The sequence below is a fragment of the Telopea speciosissima genome, chromosome 10, assembly GCF_018873765.1.
Source record: "Telopea speciosissima isolate NSW1024214 ecotype Mountain lineage chromosome 10, Tspe_v1, whole genome shotgun sequence".
In the NCBI taxonomy this organism is placed as follows: Eukaryota; Viridiplantae; Streptophyta; class Magnoliopsida; order Proteales; family Proteaceae; genus Telopea; species Telopea speciosissima.
The window spans coordinates 469,929-492,626 of record NC_057925.1 but is presented as its reverse complement, the minus strand read 5'-3'; the positions used below and the strand labels follow the sequence as shown (position 1 = coordinate 492,626).

At 41.4% G+C, this 22,698-nt stretch overlaps 1 protein-coding gene across 1 annotated transcript in view; it reads right to left on the bottom strand.

Annotated features, from left to right (window-relative positions):
- LOC122642017 (nuclear pore complex protein NUP214) overlaps positions 1–19,350 on the bottom strand; it is a 100,096-nt gene extending 80,746 nt beyond the window's left edge. The window contains exons 1-2 of the mRNA XM_043835396.1: positions 19,134–19,350; positions 18,824–19,032 (exon numbers count right to left, since the gene is read on the bottom strand). Coding sequence (XP_043691331.1) covers positions 18,824–19,032; positions 19,134–19,350 — 426 coding nt within the window. The remainder of the gene's footprint in view (positions 1–18,823; positions 19,033–19,133) is intronic.
- Between the last annotated feature and the right edge of the window lie 3,348 nt (positions 19,351–22,698).

The following is a 22,698-nucleotide window of genomic DNA, read 5'->3' as shown; positions in this document are numbered from 1 at the left end:
GACTTCCATTCACAATGAAGGAAAACTTTCTATATAATTTTTACTGATATAAGGTGAAAAGACAAGTACATGCCCGTTACAATTTTACGAATCGGTATCAAATACCAGATCAGTCTTGGCTGACACCAATCTATATCGCCCCGTATTGGTCTGGATTAGATAGATTTATCCTTGTCTTCCATTTAAAAACCCTTTTTTTCTTTATTATCCTTCGTTTGTACCAATCCACCGATATGGATCGGCCAAGAATCGAGATCAAGGACTGCCGATACAGATTTAGATCGAGTTGGCTTAGCTCCTGCTGGTAAATTGACTACAGTGAATTGAAATCCAACTTTGCAAGCTTCAACAGAGTCTCATTCCTTGTCTCCATTTCTTCATAAGCAGAGATGTAAAGCCTCGTTTCTAATTCGGCCCATGCCAGTGTTGCCTCTGCTACTACTGCCTCTTCCTCTGACAATCCTTCCACAGGTATTTTGTTTTGTGGTCATAACTCCTCTATCAAATCTTTTTCTTGGATCATTGACTCGGGGGCTACTGATCACATGACGAGTTCTCCTAAAAAAATTTCTCAGTATTTTCCATTAGCTGGTAACCATAAAGCCAAGGTTGCTAGTGGCTCTTTTTCTCCTATATCTGGCAAGGGTGTTGTTCATTGTTCCCCTTCCCTTTCCTTATCTTCTGTTCATCATGTTCCCCATTTTTCAACTAACCCGTTATCCATTAGCTGTATTACACGTGAGCTGAATTGTAAGGTAATTTTCTTTCCTTCTCACTGTGTATTTCAGGACTTGGAAACGGGCAGTACGATTGCATGTGGTAAGATGGAAGGTGGCATGTACTTGTTAGAGCAGCCTCCTACTGCGTTCTCTACTGTGGCTTCTCTCCCAGGATCTGCTTCGAAAGCCCTTGCTGATTTGCACACTTGGCACCGTCGTTTGGGACACCCACCCTTAAGAACTCTTTCTAGTTTATTTCCTAGTTTTACTAAGTTATGTAATTTGAATAATTTTCATTGCAATGCTTGCATTCTTGCAAAGCAAACTCAGAATACCTATCCTGTGTCAGATAATCGCAGTATGGTTCCTTTTAGTTTAATTCATTCTAATGTGTGGGGCCCTGTCCGTGTAGTTTCTTCCTCTGGTTATAGATGGTTTGTGACTTTCATTGATAGTTTTAGTCATACGACTTGGGTTTATTTAATGCACCAAAAGAGTGATGTGTTTTCTATTTTTCAGCATTTTCACCATATGGTTTCCACTCAGTTTGATGCTAAAATCAGAATTCTTCGGTCTGATAATGGCACTGAGTACTCGATTGGGACATTTCAGTCCTATTGTTCTGCCCATGAGATTATTCATCAAACATCCTGTGTTGTTACTCCACCTCAAAATGGAGTGGCAGAACGAAAAAACCGTCACCTTCTTGAGGTTGCTAGGTCCATCATGTTTGCTATGCATGTTCCTGTTCGTTTTTAGGGCGATGCTGTTACCACTGCTGCTTTTCTTATTAATAGGATGCCTCCCCGTGTCCTCAATAATAAGAGTCCAGTAGAAACTCTTCTTGGTACTGTTACCTTTCCCGTCCTTCCTAAAGTCTTTGGTTGTGTTGCTTTTGTCAATAATCATCATGTCCATGGGAAATTGGATCCCCGGGGGCTTAAATGTATTTTTTTGGGCTACTCTGCTACCCAAAAAGGATATAAATGTTATTACCCTTCTTCTCGCAAAGTTTTTGTTTCCATGGATGTTGTTTTTCAGGAGGCTGTTCCCTTTTACCCTGTCCCTCTTCAGGAGGAGTCTGTTCCTCGGGAAGAGGTCCTTCAAATTCCTATTGATTCTCCATGGGAAGAAGAAGATGTTCTTGAGGATGGGGTTACTAGCGAAGAACAGGTTTCTGTTCAGGGGGAGACTCCTGTGCCTAGTGAAACTATTATTCAGCCTGAGAAGGAGAAGGTACTTCAGGGAGATAAGTCACTTCAGACGTTTGCCAGGAAGAGTAAGCTTGATCAGAACAGGCCTACTACCATCTTTCCTATAAGATTGACTGACACGGTTCCAAGTTCTACTACCTCTAAACCTTCTGGTAAGCTTCCATCTGTTCTTCCTTATGATCCTACTTTAGACTTTCCTATTGCTGTTAGGAAAGGTAAACGCAATTGCACTCATCACCCGATTTCTAATGTGGTTTCTTATGACTCATTGTCTCCTAGTTTCCAAACTTTTCTTGCTTCCCTGTCCTCTGTTTCTCTTCCTAACTCCTGGTAGGAGGCAGTGGCACACTCAAACTGGAAAGAAGCTATGGAGGAAGAGATGAGAACTCTGGGCAAAAATAACATGTGGGATTTGGTTCAGCTTCCTTCGAAAAAGCGAGTTGTAGGGTGTAAATGGGTATTTGCTGTCAAACACAAAAAGCCATGGTGTCAGTAGGCTATACTCAAAGTAATGTTGATCATACATTGTTCATTAAATGGACAGGTGATAAATTCACAGTTCTGATCGTGTAAGTTGATGATATTGTGGTTAGTGATCCTGAAGAAATAAACCGTTTGAAAGCCTACTCGGGTAAAGAGTTTGAAATCAAAGATCTAGAAACATTACGCTACTTCCTTGGTATTGAAATTGCTCACTCCACCAAAGGAATCTTTCTTTCTCAAAGAAAGTACACCTTTGATCTTCTTTCTGAAACAGTAATGCTCAGATGTCACCCTACAGATACTCCTATTGAAGCCAATACTCATCTCAAGAGTAAAGACAGTGAACCAATTGACAAAGGTAGATATCAGAGGCTAGTAGGGAGATTGATATATCTTTCACACACTCAGCCTGACATTGCCTATGTTGTAAGCCTAGTCAGCCAATATATGCATGATCCTTATTCTACTCACTTGGATGTTGTCTTCTGAATCCTTCATTACTTGAAGTCTGCTACAAGGAAAGGTGTCTTGTTCTCTCCACATGATCATCTTCGTATTGAGGCATTCACTGATGCCAATTGGGTAGGCTCTCCTAATGATCGTAGATCTACTTCTGGCTAATGCGAGCTTGTGCGAGGAAACCTTATTACCTGGAGAAATAAGAAACAAGCGGTTGTTGCTTGATCCAGTGCTGAAGCTGACTTTCGGGGCATGACCCAAGGTATTTGTGAGTTGTTCAGGCTGTAGGTTCTCCTACAGGATTTGACAGTGCCAGTAACATTGCCTATGATGTTACACTATGATAGCAAGTCAGCAATCAGCATTGCAAATAACCCTGTTTAGCATGATCGAACAAAACATGTAGAAATTGATTGTCACTTCATCAAAGAGAAGCTGGATCAAGACATTGTTTTTGTCCCGTTTGTTAAGTCTGGAGATCAGTTAGCTGATGTGTTTACTAAGGGTCTTAGCTGTAAGTTGTTTCACCCGATTGTGTTCAAGTTGGGCATGTGTAATAGCTATGCACCAACTTGAGGGGGAGTGTTGTAAATTGTAATACGGGTGTAACAGAGTATAAGGGTATACTTGGTATTATGTCGTCTTTAGAATATTCTAAGATTTGTCTTCTTCTATTATACATAAAGGAGGTTGTGATCATAATGACACATGCCATATTTCCCCAAGATTTTCATCACCTTCATTCAACGTCAAATAGTGTTAATTCAATGTCGAATCTAGGCATGTTGCGACACTTCTCCATTTTACAGAAACTTTAGATCTTTACAACGGACCACACTTCGACCTCAGCAATCCACCCATCGACTGGAAAGTATGCTGAATGTGTTGACAACAACGACAACACATTGCCCAATAGTCAGACCCTTAGCTCAATATGTTCATCAATAGAGGTAAGGGCTAAAATTAAGAATGAAAAAGATGGAATCATAATAGTTCGATAATGTATGGTTCCCCCTCCCCCTTTCTTTTTGTCTTTTTTTTTTTTTTTTTTTTTTTTTTGGGGGGGGGGGTGTGGGGGGAAGAGGGGGTGGGGCAGTGAATCCAGTCACCATCATCATCTAGGCATTGTATTAAACTGACTTGGAAGTTGGGAATGGTGAGAAACTTTGAGGATGATCCGGGGTTCAGAAACATGGACATTTTCATTTCTCAAATATAAAAACTCAATGGGATATCTAGTCCACCTAACAAATTTTAATTTCTTAAAGAACAGAAATCCAATGGATTATCTAGTCCAGCTACCCCCATCAAAAACCTTGAACCTGACCTTGATGTGGTTCACCAGACCCTAATGAATCCCCGTGTGAACTTCACTTCCTCCCTGAGAACGCCTCTCGCATTACAGCTTCCATTGCCCCTTCTTGGTCCTTCATCTCCAACTACTCCCATTCCCCTAATGAAAGGATTTGGATCCTTTGGGACCCCTCTAAACTCCGCGTCTCCTTATCTCACTCCTCCCCTCAATTTATCCATCTCCTTCTTTCTATTCCTAACTCCTCCCTTGCCTTCTACCTTACTGTTGTTTATGCCTTTAACCGGCCTGCCAACCGCTCCTCTCTTTGGGACGATCTTGCTCTCCTCAAGGCCGGGACTGGATCCCTTCCTTGGGGAGTGGGTGGTGATTTCAACATTGTCAGATTCCAATCTGAGAAATTTGGTGGTCGCCCCCTCGACTCCCAATCCGTTAATGCGTTCAATGATTGCATCGAAGATATTGGCATTGACGATCTAAGTTGGTCAGGCTACCCCCTTACTTGGCATAACCGTAGAGGGGGAATTGATAGGATTGCCTGCAAGCTCGATCGTTTCCTTATTAATGAAGCTTGGCTCTCCTCCTTCCCCCACTCCCTTGCCAACTTCCCTACCCAGAGTCTTTCTGACCACTGCCCTTGCCACCTCCTTATTCAGCAATATTCTTCCTTTAGGCCAAAGCCTTTCAAATTCTTTGACATGTGGACTTCCCACCATCTTTACCTCCCAACCATTCTCAAATCCTGGAGCTCTCCCATCTTCTGCCCCTCCCTTTCTCTCATTGCCTTCGTCAAAAAGCTCCGCCTCACCAAATCAGCCCTCAAATCTTGGAACTCCTCTAACTTTGGCAATATCTCCTGTAGTATCTCTGCTTGTAGATCCGATCTTGCCAGTGTGCAATCTCGCCTCCAATCGGATCCGCTCAACGAGGAAGCTATCCAAAGAGCTCTCCTCCCTGGCCTCTAATGAAGAAAGCTTTCTCCGCCAGAAATCTCGCATTAAGTGGCTGGAGCTTGGTGACTCTAACACCGCTTTCTTCCACCGTTCTCTTAAAGCCAGGTTAAGCTCCAACTCCATCACCCTTCTCATTGCACAGGATGGATCCCCTCTCACCTCTGTCCAAGATATCAAGTCTACGGCTGTCTCATATTTCTCCTCCCTCTTCAACCCCTCCCTTCCCCCCTCCTCCCCCCTTCCCCCTCACCTCATCAACAAAATTGTCCTCTCTTCTTTGGCTAGCTCTCTCCTAGCCATCCCTTCTGATGATGAGATTTCTAAAGCCATCCTGTCCCACAAATCCAACAAGGCCCCTAGCCCCGATGGCTTCAGTATGGGATTTTTCCTTGGCTGTTGGGACCATATTAAAGAGGACCTCATTAAAGCTGTTCGCAGCTTCTTCTTCAGCCCTAGCCAGCATGTTCAAATCAATCAGACTTTTCTTTGCCTGATCCCTAAGAAAGATGGAGCCTCCTCTTTGTCTGATTTCGGACCTATCTCTCTTTGCAATCTCTTCTACAAGTTCATTGCGAAGATCTTGGCTAACAAAATCCAGCTTGTCATCCCTTCCTTGGTCAGCCCCAATCAATCTACCTTCATCTCCGGCATAAGCATAGCGGATAACATCATTCTTTGCTCTGAAATTGTGCGTGGATTTGACAGAAAATCCCATTCGCCCGCTGCTCTCATGAAGATTGACCTTCACAAAGCTTTTAACTCCCTCATGTGGGACTTCATCTGTGATGTGTTATCTCAAATGGGCTTCCCCCCTCCCCCTGCTTTCATCCACTGGATTTTTGCATGTATTTCTTCCCCCTTTTATTCCATCATCGTGAATGGCTCCCCTGCAAGCTTTTTCAACTCCAAAGTTGGGATTCACCAAGGCTGCCCCCTCTCCCCCTTCTTCTTCTCTCTGGCCTTGGAAGTCCTCTCTAGGAGCATTCAAGCCAAATCTAACCTCCACCTCATCTCCCCTATCCCCAAATGCAAGCAACTAAATCTCACCCACCTTGCCTTTGCTGACAATCTTATGATTTTCTCCAAAGCCTCCCCCCTCCTCCATCTCGGCTATCATGTCCTCCCTCCACCTTTTCCAGAGTCTCTCTGGCCTCCGCATCAACCTTCTCAAATCTAAGCTCTTCCTCCCCAGTGTCTCTGATTCTGACAGAGACACCCTCCTTCGCCTTACGGGTTTTTCTCTGGGCTCCCTTCCAGTGAAATACCTTGGCCTCCCCCTCATCCCTGCTAGGCTCTCCAGCCATCATTGCACTCCCATGCTTGATATCATCCGCAAGCGGCTGCAGCTCTGGAAAGGCAAGCTTCTTTCCTATGCTGGCAGGCTCGAGTGCATCAGATCGGTTCTCCAATCTTCTTACATCTACTGGTCTGGCATCTTTGGTCTCCTTAAAGTCACCATCAAGGCTATGGAAACCCTCGTCTGTGCCTTCCTCTAGAAAGTGAAGGAAACCTCCAAATTCCTCCACCCAATCAGCTGGAAAACCATCTGCCTTCCCAAATCGGAAGGCGGGCTTGGCATCCGCCGTATCCGCGACTCCAATACTGCAGGTATTCTAAAGCTCATTTGGAAAATCTCTTCCAAACATGACTCCATTTGGGTACACTAGGTTTACTCCCATCTTCTCAAATACGACTCCATCTGGACTGTCCCTACCCCTCCGAACTGTTCTTGGGTCTGGCGCAAACTCCTCTCCCTCCGCCCCTTAGCTCTCAGAGCTACATCCTCTTCTATTGTTGATGGCTCGTCCATCTCCCTTTAGCTTGACCCCTAGCACCCCATGGGGGTCCTCTATAATTCCTTTAAGGCTCGATCTATCTACTCCTCTGGCATCCCCAAGTCAGCCCTCCTCTCCTCCATTATCTCCCTTGGTTCTTGGTCCCCCCCCTCCCCCTTCCCCCCCATCCTCTCCCAGATCTGGCATTCCCTCCCCCTTCCCCCCATTCTCTCCTCATGCGGACAAGGTTATTTGGCTTCCCTCCTCGAATGGTCTGTTTAGTTTTAGATCCGCTTGGAACTTTGTTAGGCCACACGCCCCTACCGCCATTTGGCATCAGCTTGTCTGGTTCAAAGGCCACATCCCTCGCCATAGCTTCCTAGCCTGGAGAGCCTTAAATCTTTGCCTCCTGACCCAAGCTTTTCTCCTGCACAAAGAATCCCTGTCCCTCTTGCATCTTTTGTTGGAGTGGCTCCGAAGACATTGACCACCTTTTCTTTGCTTACCCCTTCACCTCTACCATCTGGAAAAAAGCCCTCTCATCCATCCGGCCTCTTTCCCCCCCCCCTCTCTCCCCTTTGTATATCCCCCCGCTCTTTTCCTCTCGCCCATCCTGGGCTTCGGTAATATATTTTTTTATTCACCAAAAAAAAAATAATTACTTTACTCAACAGAGTCCTAACTTAAACATTCCACAGATCTTTGTAGAATTTCAACCCCTGTTTGCTATTAACTTCATGAAGCCAATGCATGAATTATGTTCATGACTTCTGACAATGCTTTTACTTCATACATTTTTTAACAGATCTTTCACATCAATAACAGCTCCTTTAATTAAGAGAGAGAGCGCTAAAAATTTGTGCCTAACCCACTTATTAAATATAATTGGCATGCAATAGCAATAGTGAGCAACCAGAGTACACCAGAGTACTATCACAGTTCGAGAACGCGCGAGATCTCGATTTTCCAAGGGGTCGAGACGATATCTCATACGAGTTCTAAAAGTGCGATTTCTCACGAGATCTTGACATCTCGACCCAAACTCCTTTATATGAGTGCCAGATCTCGAAATCTGGGCGAGATCTCGATGGGAAATCTTGGTATACAGACACTTATTTATGCCTTATATCATTTAAGTAAATGAAAACATTTACTTAAGATATTATTCATAAATAAGAAAATACCCCCTATTTGAATTCAATAAAAATAGTAAAAAAATCAAATTCCAAAAGAAAAAAAAGTCGACCCCCCCCCCCCCCAGTTCAAGAACAAAAACTGAATTTTCGGCGGAAGGTGCAATTTTCAACTTTCTAATGCTGGGGCTTTTCTCAAATCTAAAAATTCCATAAATCTTAATATGGTAAAACATTTCTAAAAACCAAAAGTGCGGTAAAATATTCATTTGTTCTGATGTCCAAAAAAATATTTTCATTCAGAGAGATTTTGACAGCATTCGCACACCAAATTAAGATTGACCGGTACATAACTCCTTCAATATAAATCAGATTTAAGCAATCTTGGACTTGTTGGAAAGCTTTCTAATGCTTATTTAAGTTGTTTGACATTAATTGAATGTTTTGTTTACTTTCTATTACTAAATTATGTGTAGAGTAGGGTATTTTAATACGTCGTCGTCTATCAACCTAGGGTCCGAAGTGAAACTCCTATTTGGACTTTGTTTTTGCAAAATCTGATAGTGCCATTGTGTTTAAACGGCCTAAAATAGGCTGAGTACCAAGTTTCAGACCCAAACTAGGTCTAAAACCCACCGAAACCAGGTTTTGAGTTGGGGAAAAAAATACACCAACTCGATCAAGATCTCAGTTTTTTCCAGGGTCGAGTTGGGGTTGAGTTCCGAGTTTTAGTACCTTGCGGTGTGAAGCTCAGGTGTTTCTCTTATTGCTATCTTCTTCTTCCTCTATCTTCCCATCAATTGTTCAAGTACAGTTCTGAATTTTCTGCAATTCATCTTCAAGTTCTGCAACTAGAATTCTGATTTGAAATTTATACGCAAGGGTTTTTTGACACGAATTAAAATTAGGAGGATCTAGCCATTAGAATCTTCTCAAATTTAAGGAGTTGTTCTAAAGGAAGGAAGAAGATCAGAATTTTCTCCTGATCTGACCTACGGATCTGGGTTTATTTCAGGTTTCCAATTCTTCCCTTGCGCCTTGAACTTGGATTCTCTCTTCAGTTTTGTGAATCAAAATCTGTTTTTACTGATCTGTTCTTGCTGAGTTTTATGTTCATTGTTCATAATTGATTGGACATTATTTTCCTGTTATCTGAATTTCAATCTGATCTGTAAATGTACAGTTTTACCGCAATCCTAGTGTTAGTAGGTTTGGTTCATATATTAAAAACCAACCCTTGGGATTGACTTGAGGTTTTCAGCACTTATTCTATCTCTGATTTGCTCAACTCAATTGGAGTTTGGTGGTCATCCGATCATCTGACTTCCTTCTATTAGATTTCTTCCTAAATCTAGATACTATTCTCTCTGTACTTCGAACTTGTTCCTGATACTGTTTTGATCTTTCAAATACAATATTACATTAAGTCCTGGTCCAAAAATTCGTCTTGTTTTATGTCTGTCTATTGGATATGGGCTTTTGACTACTTATTCAATTGTGTGGGGCCTCTTCTAGATACATCTGAGGAAAACTCTCTCCGCCCCCTTGCAGCTATTTGGCCTGCATCCTGGGGAGATAAGACTATTTTTTCCCATCTCATCACAAAAAAATACATGATGAAAATGTCATTATGATAAAATATACAATATATTATCATAAAAAGAAAAATAAGAGAGCCTCGAAAAGTCGTGCTAAACGTTTGATTGTTGTTGTTTATTCTCCCTTTAATATAGCTCTACAACTGAATTCAATTAAGTATTTCCCATCTAAATGGGGTTGGCAACACATAACCTATTTTCACTGTTGAACTCTCTTTAAAGCTAACTAGCAAACTTGCACATGCGGGCATTTGTTAGGTGGCTGAAAGAGAAAATGTCTGGAACAAATTAAATATATTTCAATTATTTGAACCGTTTATTTCAGATTAAATTAATAAATAACGAACCTGATTTGTAAAATGTATCAATTAGCTTACTTATGCTATTAAGAATCATACAGGATATCAATTCAAGCATATAATAAATTAAGGCTAACAAATGTGTTGTAATTTGAGTTTAAAAGGTAGAACTGTCCGTAGGGGTATTTCTGTCCTGTACACACTCTAGAACATTCCTCACTTAATTATAAATAACAAAGACTCTGTCCTCTATAGACACAAGTCCTATTTTCCCAACTCAGATGGTATCAGAGCGGGATGGTATCAGAGCGGGAAAGGTCAATCTAGGGAGCCCTAACCCCATTCAACGATTCTTCTTTCTCTCCTTTTCTCAATTTCTGTGCCACCTACCACCTTTCACAGCTAGCGTCATCCTCTCATTCCTACTGCTGCCTCCTTCTAGCCACACTCACACCTAGCGCCTTCATCTCCACCTACCTTGGTGGCCTTTCTCTAAGCCACCTTGGGTTATTTTTTCCTCTGTTTTTGTTGGTACCTTCTAATATGCGATGAAGTGAAGGACCAATCCCTTTTGTTTCACCTTTTTTCTGAGATCCAGACTTTCTTTGCTTAATCGATTTTTCACAGGTTTCCTACATTCGATTTTTTCTGGTACTCAGATCTTGTTTGGTATCGTTTTATTTCTACAACATTCTGATTGGCACCGATTTTTGCCAAACCTGTCTTTATCGATTTTTTCAAATCGACTCTTTAGATTATTTCCTGGATTCTTTTCTTCAGTCCGCGATGACTGGTGGTTCGGAGATTTATAGTGGTTCTTCTGGAGACGACGGTGGTGGTTCTCATTATCCAACCTTTCCCCCTTGTGCTGTTAAGCTTGAGGAAAATTATCTGAGATAGTCCAGGTCAGTGTTTCTCTCCATTGATGCTCGTGGGTACTCCAGCCATCTCACTGGTGCTAAATCAAAACCCACTGATGAACCTGAACAAGAAAAATGCAGCTCCGCCAACTCCCTGGTTACCTCTTCCCTTCTTCTTTGGCATAGGCGTTTAGATCACCCGCCTGCAGGGACCTTAGTTAAATCATGCCCAACTTCATTTTCTGGTTGTAATTCCAAGGATTTAAAATGTGAAGCTTGCATTTTAGCCAAGCAAACCCGTATTTCATATTCAATTTCAAATAATAGAAGTCAATCTCCTTTTATGTTAATTCATTCGGATGTATGGGGTCCAGCCCGCTGTAATTCTGTCTCTGGGTTTCAGTGGTTTGTCTCTTTTATTGACTGCCATACTCGGGTTACCTGGCTCTACCTCATGCGTCACAAAAGTGAGGTGTTTAGCTGCTTTCAGTCCTTCCACAGCATGGTACATACTCAGTGTTCAAGGCCACCATTCAGATTCTCCGTAGCGACAACACAAAGGAATACTTGATGGTGATTTTCGGACATATCTTGATGCCCATAGCAGCCTGCATCAAACCAGCTGCGTCGATACACCTGCTCAAAATGGTGTGGCTGAACGCAAGAACCATCACTTACTTGAGGTGGCTCGCTCTTCACTTTTTGAGATCCAAGTGCCTTTACAGTTCTAGGGAGAGGTTGTTCTCACTGCCACCCACTTAATCAATCAGATGCCAACCCGTGTGCTGGATTTTATATCACCTCTTCAGGCCCTTCAAGGACAAGGTACTAAAACTTGGAACTCGGTACCAACTCGACCCTTAGTAAAACCGAGTCGAGTCGAGATCTCGCCGAGTTGGAGCATTTTTATTTTTTTCGACTCGAAACCTCAACTCAATGGGTTTTAGACCTAGTTTGGGTCTGAAACTTGGTATTCAGCCTATTTTAGGCCATTTAAACACAATGGCACTATCATATTTTGCAAAAACAAAGTCCAAATATGAGTTTCACTTCAGACCATAGGTTGGTAGGCGACGACGTACTAAAATACCCTACGCTACACATAATTTAGTAATAGAAAGCAATCAACACATTCAATTAATGTAAAACTTAAATAAGCATTAGAAATGTTAAAAGACTTCAAGTGTACAATACATCAATCTTTAAACAAATGTTACATAAAATGTGATATGTTAATGTATTCAGTCCCAACACGATCCACAAAGAATTCCCATGTCATAATGTTGTTGTAGTTTTGCACACAGTTTGCCACAGCACTCATATAAGTGTTGTCATCAACATATGCCAAGTGTATCGAAGAGGCGGTTCCCATGAGGCGTGAGATCCACTGCTACTGTCATATTGAGGCATGTATAGCTGGTTTAGGATTGGGAATATGGGCCCAAAACCAGACCCAGTGCTTTGATTGTCAAACTCATGTGTTGAAAAAAATTGATTTGGGGAAAAATAGTTTAACTTTTCAAATTTGTGATGAATCTTGAAGATGTGTAGTTGAATCCGTCAAATGTGCAGCTGAATCACCTCTCCCGAAGGTCAAGTCTTGAAATCCACAGGTAAAATGAAGAAGCAGCTTCAAATGGGGAAGAGGAGAGTAGTGTTGGGAGCTTTAGACAGAACTCGACCGAGATATTTCGAGTTCTGTCGAGTTAGGTAAGTAAAACAAGAGGTAGATGGGTCGAGTTCTGGGTTGACCCGAGATCCAAGATCTCGCCGAGATAGTGTACTTCTTAATATCGTATTGGAACTCGACTCGGTTTCTCAAAAAAATCGAGATCTCGCCAAGTCAAGTCGAGATCTCGAACCAATCAAGGATCGACAACCTTCCCCAAAGGTCTTCGGTTGTGTGTGCTATGCTCGGAACCATCAATATCCTAGCAAATTGGAGCCAAGGGGACTAAGTGTATATTTGTGGGGTACTCTCCCACTTAGAAGGGCTACCAATGTTACCATCCTCCAACGCAGCGCATGTATGTCACAATGGATGTGGTCTTCAATGAATCCACACCATAGTTTTCCTCAGCATCTCCTCAAGGGGGAGTCTCTCAAGTCTCTGGTGATGATCTGTCGTATGATGAGTTTATTGCTCCTATGACTGTTTCATTCGATCCTCCAATCCAGGGGAGAAATTCAGCTCGTAGACCTTCAGCCCATGTGCCTCTTTCTTCGTATCAGATTGTCTACCATCGTCGGCCTCGACAGCAGCAAATAAAGCCTACCACAGCTGCACCAACTCTACCTAGCCAATTGCCAACCCCTGCGGCAGATCCGGCTCCTCTTGATACTGGTAATCTCTCTCCTGAGTCCATTGTTTCGGAATCTCCTCCTGATCCTTCGTTTGATCTTCCTATTGCTCTCCGTAAGGGGACTAGAGCCTGTACACAACACCCTATCTCTAAGGTGGTGTAGTATGGGTGTCTTCTCCATCATTCGTGCCTTCGTGTCCTCCTTGCCTTTGTTTCCATTCCTCATAATTGGCAAGCGGCTCTTAAAGATCCAAAGTGGACAGCAGCAATGGTAGAAGAAATGCAGGCTCTGGAGAAGAACCGTACTTGGAACTTGGTGAGTCTTCCTCCACAGAAGAAGACGGTCAGCTGCAAATGAGAACCTGTTGATAAGGGTTAATCTCAACGCCTGGCTGGGAAACTGATCTACCTATCCCACACGTGTCCTGACATCACTTTTGCAGTTAGTATGGTCAGACAGTTTATGCATGATCCATACTCCTCACATTGGGAGGCTGTAGTTCGAATTCTGAGATACTTGAAGGCAGCACCTTGTAAAGGGATCCTTTTTTCATCTCACGATAACCTTCTGGTCGAGGCTTTTACCAACTCAGATTGGGCCAATTCTCCTGATGATAGACGGTCCACCTCTGGCTATTGTACCTTGGTCACTTGGCAAAGCAAGAAGCAATCAGTTGTAGCCAGATCAAGTGTTGAAGCTGAATTTCGTGCCATGTCTCACAGCATCTGCAAGTTGATGTGGCTTAAGGGTTTTTTGCAAGACTTGGCTGTTCCAGTACCCTTACCTATGATGCTCTACTGTGACAACAAGTCGGCTATTAGTATTGCACACAATCCTGTCCAACACGACCGCACAAAGCACGTCGAGATCGATAGGCATCTTATCAAGGAGAAACTCGAACAAGGATTGATTTGCACACCTTTTGTCAAATCTGAAGATAAGGTGGCTGATGTATTTACAAAAGGACTACCTAGCAAACTGTTTAATCCTATTGTTTGCAAGTTGGGCATGCATGATATTTATGCACCAACTTGAGGGAGAGTGTTGTAATTTGGGTTTAAAGGGTAGAACTGTCAGTAGGGGTATTTCTGTCCCGTACACACTCTAGAACATTCCTCACTTTATTATAAATAAGAATGACTGTGTCCTCTATAGACACAAGTCCTATTTTCCCAACTCAGAAAAATGGGAGAACAATCATTAAATCAACAATATAATTTTTGGGGAATCCATATAACCTTTTCAGGGCAAAAATAAGGTCCAGTGAGTGAAGGGATGCCAAAAGCTGTACAACCAGAGGGAGATTAAGGGATGAAACTGGACATAGTATTGAGAATTGCAGCTTCCTGTTATACATTCCCCATAATTCTATCTTCTTGTATCCCTCCATCACCTCTCGGCCTTTCACTTCCATGCCAATTTATTTCCCCCGAGCCCCCATTCCCAAAGGGAGAGAAGAATACCAAATAGGACTTAGCAGTAGAAGTATTAAATAGAATATATACAAATATCAATATCACATAAAGCCAAGAGATGCTGACAAGAAAAAGCAAGATCATAGCTGTCATGGCATCTAGGCGATCCTAGGCATTGGGGGAGGGATAAATCAAGGCGAAACCAACAGGGCACCTAGGCAACACCTTGACAACCATGAGCAAGATGTTCAAACATAAATATTACATAACAATTTTGCAGTTACATTCCTGAGCATACTAAATTACAACTAAATAAAATTATGATATATAGAAAAAAGGATGAATCTCACTTAACTGTATATATATATATATATATATATATATATATGGTAAAAGGTTCTCTGAGCAAGTGGTTTAGGGGAACCCACTAATGAGGTGCGACAAAATTGTATTGTACATGGGAGGGCAGCAATGTCATTTCATGTGAAAAAGGAGAGAGATAGCAATAGCTGCCCTCCTACGTACGATACCATCGTTCAGTTGAGAAGGCATCGAAAATAGAGTGCTTCTTGCGAGTTTCTTGCCAGTGTGTCCTAGTGTGAGAGTGCCTCAGTGTCTTGTGAGTTTGTGTTTGTGTAGAGTGCTTGTATTTAGCATCTTCAGAGTTTGTGTAGTTATGTAAGTTTTCTACGCTAGTCTTCTATGTGTCTGTAAGCTTTCCTTATATGCTTCTCCCTGTGGACGGACTGTTGATAGAGAAAAGGAACATGCCTAGACAGTCGTCCCCATTATCATTTCCCAAATCTGCAGTCCCTACTTGATTGAGGAGATCTTGGGTATCTTGAGTATTGTCGGTAGACAACCTCTCTTCGTCAGACTCCTGCTTAGGAGACTCGAGCAACATCATGAGCTGCCCTTTTAACTCTGCCTTAGAGAGACTGGAGTTTTGAATAATTGAAGCTAAATCCTTAAGCTCTTGAGAAGCAGAGGTGGCTGGTAAGGCCTGTATGGAGGCAGAGGGAAAAGCAATCGCTTGTGGCCTAAAATGAAGCTTGCTAAATTGGTAATTTCAAATTTCTCCCACCATTTTAGGTAGACTTGTCTTCAAGCTGAGGGATATAATCACAATTATCTTCTTCTTGGGATAAGGCATAATCCCATTTCATAATCCAATGGATCTCATATAAGATCTGAAAATAGATTTTTTGATCTAGTGTAGAAAACATTTTATGTGTAAATATATATATATATATATATATATATATATATATATATATATATATATAGAGAGAGAGAGAGAGAGAGAGAGAGAGAAAGAGAGGATGATGTGTCCCAGAGAATTTAAGTGGGATGGATGAAGTGGAGAGGTGCGTCTGGAGTGTTGTGTGACTAACGTATTCCTTTAAAGCTTAAAGGAAAGTTCTATAGGACTGTTGTACGATCGGCTATGATGTAAGGGGTAGAATGTTGGGCAGTTCAGAAGTATCGTATTGAGAAGCTCTGTGTAGCAGAGATGAGGATGTTAAGATGGATGTGGGGAAAAACTACAAAGGATAAAATAAGGAATGATCGTATTAGAGCTGACTTAGGAGTTGCCCCGATCAATGACAAGCTCCGAGAGAGTCGTTTAAGGTTGTATGGTCATGATCAATGGAGGCCTAGGGACACCCCAATAAGGAGGAATGAAATGATCCCAATTGAAGGAACTAAAAGAGCTAGGGGCAGGCCTAAAATGACCATCGCAGTGGTGAGGAAGGACATGCATAGTCTAGATCTTGCACCAAGTATGACCTCGGATAGAGCGTATTGGAAAGCGAGGATCCATGTACCAGACCCCATTTAGCTGAGATCCTACGGACTTACTAGGCTGTACCTCTTTCCTCTTCCTTTCATCTTTCGTTAAATTTTTATTTTTCATCTTTCGTATGTCATTTTTTATTTTTCATTTCTCATCTCTTTTTCCGTCCCTCTTTTCCCAATCTTAATTCCCCTTTTATTTTTAGACCTCAGTTTTTCCTACCTTATTTTGTTTGGATCCATGTAGCCGACCCCATTAAGTTGGAATAAGGCTGAGTTTGTTGTTGAATATATACACACACACACACACACACACATGCATAGTTCATGCATAGTATTCAAATAAAATAGAAAACATGTCTCATTAGCATCCTAACAACAACAACTCAGCCTTATCCCAACTAAATGGGATCGGCTACATAGATCCCAATAGAAACAAAAAAAATTAGTAATAAGAAGTCGAAGGAGGAGATCACTGCAAAGCATAGTTCGAGAACTCAGCGAGATCTCGGCGAGTTTCTCGGTTTTGGAAAAGCCGAGACGAGACTGCCTACGAGTCTCAAAAGTGCAATATCTCGGCGATATCTCGGATCTCAGTTGGATCTCGGTTTCGACCCATTATTTTAACCCACCTACCACTTAAATACCTTACCTAATTGGACAAAACTCGACATATCTCGGCAAGATCTCGGGTTGACCCAAAGTTGAGGCTTCGAGTTGGAAAAAAAAAATTGCACCAAGTCACCAACTCGGCGAGATCTCGACTCGTCTCGGTTTTTCCAAGAGTCGAGTTGGTACCGAGACCCGAGTTTTAGTACCTTACTGCAAAGACACAAACTCTATGGCATTAACCCAACTTAGCTACAAACCGCATCATAGCTGCTAAACATTCCGCTCTTGTCCTCGAGAGAGGTGTGTAATATAACAACAGCATCCCAACAACAAAGACCAACTAAAAGGGGTCGGCCATGTGGATCTTCCCTCTCCAATCAGTTTTGTTTGAATTCATAGAGGGAGCGAGGCCTAAGCCAAGCATGTCTTTCTTCACCACTTCTCCTATGGTTATCTTAGGCCTGCCTCTAGCTCTTTTGGTTCCTTCAATTTGAATAAGGTCGCTCCTTCTGGCTGGGGCATCCGAAGGCCTCCGTTGAACATGGCCATGCCACCTCAAGCGACTCTCTCTAACTCTAAGTTTATCATGGATTGGAGCTACTCCCAGCCCAGGTCTAATATGGTCACTCCTTACTTTATCCTTTCTAGTTTTCCCACACATCCATCTCAAAAACGTGCAGCAAAAAAAACATCTTCATGCCATAAAATCCATAGGGGGCTCTATGGCATTAATCATCTAGAAACTAAAAGTGTACTTACAATAGGAAAGGAAAGTGATTGAAATAGGAAAGAAAGAAATCGTAAACTCTATTCATAATAGGGATAGATGTCCCTAATAACTAAAACTCTATCTTAACTAGTTAGAATAGGTGTCCCACATGATTAAAACTCTATCCAAAGCATAGTTGTCATGGCGTCGCCATGGCGACGCCATGGCGTCCTGGCGCTGGAGAGGGCTGCATGGCGACCTACGCCATGGCGACCCTCTTTGATTTCTTCTTCCTGACTCTCTTTCCCTCTTCGATTTCTTCTTCCTGTCTTCGATTTCTTCTTCCCTCTTCGATTTCTTCTTTCCCTCTTCAATTTCTTTCGATTTCTTCTTCCTGTCTTCTTTCCCTCTTCGATTTCTTCTTCCTGTCTTCTTTCCCTCTTCGATTTCTTTCGATTTCTTCTTTCCCTCTTCGATTTCTTCTTCGATTTCTGAATTTTCTTCTTAAAACTTGAGAAACAATAGAGAAAAAATAAAACATGGCTTGAGTATACATCTATTAACACATTAAAAATAGAGAAAATAAAAAATAAAACATGGTCGACATGCTTGCCATGGCAACGCCATGGCGGGCGACATGTCGATATATCGACGTGACACCCCTCCACCGACTTGGATCGCCGTGACGCCGTGACAACTATGATCCAAAGTAGGAATAGCAGTTCTATTCATATGAGACTCTATCTTATCCTTAACAACCAAGTAAAATAACAATTACTTAATGAAATAAAAACACTTAAACTAAAGTAACACAATAAATCCTGTAGTCGTACCTCCTGCACATAATTTAGGCACATTAAAGCGGCATATTACAATGAAAAACTATTAGACCAAAGGCCTAACACATATATAACCAACCCACAGCTTATTTCTAATAAAATAAGCTCATTTATGTGGTTATCTGCATCAGGGGGTAAACTACAGAGATTGACAAGCACGTAGCACGGCTTATGAAGATAAACAAGAATCCAAACAGAAAGGTTTAAAGAATTAGTCTGTGTTAACACAGTTGTAACATGCGGGTGTCTTCAAACAAACGCTAGAGGGAAGAAGTAGCACATAGAGTAAGGGTTGAACGAGATACTCATTAGATATAGAGCTACACAGTAGACAACACATACCTTGTTAAGAAGAGAATCAACCGAAAATAAATGAACCACTCCACCAACAGTGACAGCAAGCGTTGAAGAATCCGTAGACAATGCCAAAATGTAAGCCTTACCAATTGGAACATCTACAACACTAAGGTCTTGGATACATGAACTTTGATTTTTCTCCTTTATTTCCTTCGCTGCCTCGATAACATCCTTTGTCTTTGCAACACAGAACCCTAGAAACACAACGCTCAAAATTACAATTGCCCATGTGAAACCCAACAGGAGATGAAAACCGAAAACAAAGTAGTACAGAAAGAAAGAGAGGTAAACTAACCTTCATTGTGTGCAACGAATATGGCTCCAAATTGTTCAGAGACGGCCAAAGGCCTTATTGGAGGACATTCAGTATCAAAATTGGTGTTCTGAAGCTTTATAGGGACAGGTTCTCCAATCCTCTGAAAGATATAATCCACAGATGCTACATGGTTGCCTTCTTTCTCTTCGTCTAGCTGAATAGTATAACCTCCCCATTCATCTTTCAACACCGCCATCAGAGCATGTGTTTGGATAAATGGATGGTCCTCGATAAAGAGATTCAGAGTTTAAGACTTGCCGGTCCGAGCCCCAAGCTTCAGAGTTTAAACAGCCTACAATATCAAAGTTGCACTTTCAAGATTTTTTCGGAGTGAGGACCATCGTCAGTTATAACAGGAATGGCCAAAAATAGTGTTCAATACGGCATGTTTAAAACGGCTCACAAATTTAAATAGATCGGTAAAAAATATGGTCAAACATTTCAAGAACCAAAATTTTGAAAAAGGAAAATACAGGTTTTAAATGTTTAGATTTATATATATATATTCGGCAATAAACACAAATAAATTCACCATTTTGTCTAGGTTCTCAAATCTCAACTACTTACATTTTACAATCAAATCATCCATTCCAATCTCAGAATCAATTATAGGAAACTTCCAACAAGTTTGTTTGAATTAAACCCGTTAAGTAACAATTATCAAGCAAGAATCAATGTTCAAGCTAACAATCAATTACATTAAATAAATTATTTTGAACATTTATCAAGCAACAATGAAAAATCCATGAAAATGCAAATCACATAAGAAATTCTGTGATAGCATACAGATTGTAAATTTGCTGAAATTCTAGGACCATTTTTTAAGAACTCCAAAGGAGCCTACATGTTTATCCATCATGAAGCTAATGTTCCCTGCAAAATGAACCCCCCCCCCCAAAAAAAATGCAAGAAAAATTAACAACGAAAAGGGAAAATTGCGATCGTATGGCATTTGGCATTTTTAGGGTTTGGGGTTGGAAACAATGGGGGAAGAGACTGATGAAGGAAGAGAGATAACGAAGAAGAGAAGAATAGGAAGAGGAAGCAGCAACGGTTCCGTGCAATTATGGGTAACGACCGCTTGTAGAAATCTTGCGTGAATGGAAAAAATATAGCAGAGAGAGAGAGAGAGGAGGGAGGAAGGGTCCGTACCTGTGGAGTTCGTTCGGTGGTTTCGTAAGTTGTAAGAAAACGATGGGCTTCAACTTCCACCTCAGTGACGAGAGACGAGAGACGAGCTTCGTCTAGCCTAGTGATGGAGTCACTTGTGCAAAATCCACCCAGATTTTGGAGAGTTGCAGAGAGATTTCAGCAGAGGTCGAGCTTGAGAGGAGGGTTTGAGAGAGAGAGCGTGGGTTTAAGGCCGAGGATGTGTTATATCGGGAACAAAAGGCATTGATCTGTTGTTTCAAATGTGTCGAAGAATAAAGGCAGAACACAATGATGTTCCGTCGTCTCTATTCTTTTGCATTCTCAATTCTCACATAATATAAGAACACCAGAAACATTCTTGGGGTGTGTTCCGTGGCCTAAAAGTTGCGCAATTGCAAATTTGCAAGTTGCAACCTATTATAGTTGCAGGTTTAAAATTTGGGAATGGAAATAAGCCTCTGCCCCTCCAATGCCTCCTAGGCTTTGTATGATAATGTTTCAGTTTTTTTTTAGCGTTTTTGGGTCTGGTACACTTTTATGTGTTTCTGTGTTTTTTAAGCGTTTTGAGTCCTAAAATACTGTATGGTAACCTAGAAAAAAAAAATCATTTCTGAAGTTAAAAGAAACAAAAAACTGTATGGGTTGCACTTAACAGAATCGTTTCGGTTGTTGACAAAAAATTGCGTAATTGCTACCTACACCATGGCTTTTATACTTATGATTTTTTTGCAAAAAAAAAAAAAAAGGGCAAACACTACTTAAATTTATGGGAAATTACATTGCCACCTCCTGAGGTTTGTACTAAATACAGAGCGACCCCCTGTATTTTTAAATTATACAGTCGCATCCCTTGAGTTTAGCTTAGTTGTTACAATCAGCCCCACTCTGTTAGTTAGCTGTTACGGTGTTGGTTATGTTTCCTTCAAATGACTAATATACCCCTTCTAGGGTGAGCTTACCATTTTGCCCATGGGGCATCCCTAACTTCCCACCCATTCCCCTGTTACTCGAATCAGAAAGAGGGTTTAGAGTTCTGGTTGGGTTCATCGCTCACTATCGTTTCAATCAATCTTCATTCTCTCACTTCATCTCTCTCGCTACTACTAAGTTTCCATCTCTTCTCACTCTATTTCAAAATCCAATATCCTGAAGTGGGTCTACGTATTTAGATAAGGAGCAGCCCTAATAGCCGCATTCTGAGGAGCAGAGACGGTGACGTAGATTTGTGTGACATGCTAACAAAGATTTTAATTCTCGTGCCACTCAAATCAGTCATCAAATGCAAGTGTGTATCAAATTTGCTCAGAATGTTACTTTCAATAGGGAGAGAATACAAAACTCTCTGCCAGCGGGTCATCTGGATGCCACAACACTTGCAGATTATCTAGTGAAGAAGGCAATCTTTGTTCCTCAACCTTTTTGGTTTTTTTCTCATTTATTTGTGCATATAGAGAATTAGTTTCCATTATTTTGTCTAAACTTTTGACATGGAAAAGACATGGTGAAATTTCACGATCGGTGAAGAATCGTTCCCAATAAGCCGTAACCGCAGTTTTCATACAGGGATCCTCCGGATTAGTCAGAATTGGGGGGCCAATTTCAATTTGGATCAGTGATCCAGAGAATCCGATCCCAAATTTTAAAATACTGATCAATTGCCTACTTGAAACAGGCCTTAAACTGGCAAGCGTAGAACATCATCATTTAGTCTTAGCGTCTGTGCTCTGGTAATAATATATTGGGACAAAGATGCGGCTATTTCTTTTTTCGTGAACGTGTGGAGAAGTCTCAAGTGTGGCAACCTTGTAACAAGAAGAAAGGGTTAGAGAGGAAAGAGGATGAACAGCTGAATGTGCTTGTGAAAGATGAATAGAATGAAACAGAAACAAAATCAACAAGAAGAAGAAGAAAGGGTTAGAGAGGAAAGAGGATGAAGAGCAGAGCCATCTTGGTTTTTGGTTTATGATCTTAGAAGAAGGCAAAGTTGGCATTTTACATTGTATTATGTAATAGTTTTTGGTTAATGATATTAGATGAGGGCAAAGTTGGCATTTTACATTGTATTATGTAATAGTTTTTGGTTAATGATATTAGGCAGTACAACCATGAGTTTAAACAAGTTATTACAACTGAATTCTAGAGTTGAAATAAAACATAAACAAGAACAGTTGATATGATCATGTCTTGAATGGCCTTCACGGCCAATGCCCAATCACCGGATCTGCTCTTCCTTCTCTTCGTATTAGGAGTCCTATCATGCCTGTGGGTTGGAGGCTAGCTTCGAGCCGGTATGTGAGTAAGTTCAGGTTGAGTGTTGAGTATCTCATATATCCCATCAGCTGAGCTAGACTCATCAACAGACTCGTGATCATCCCTCTCCGTCTCAAGTAAA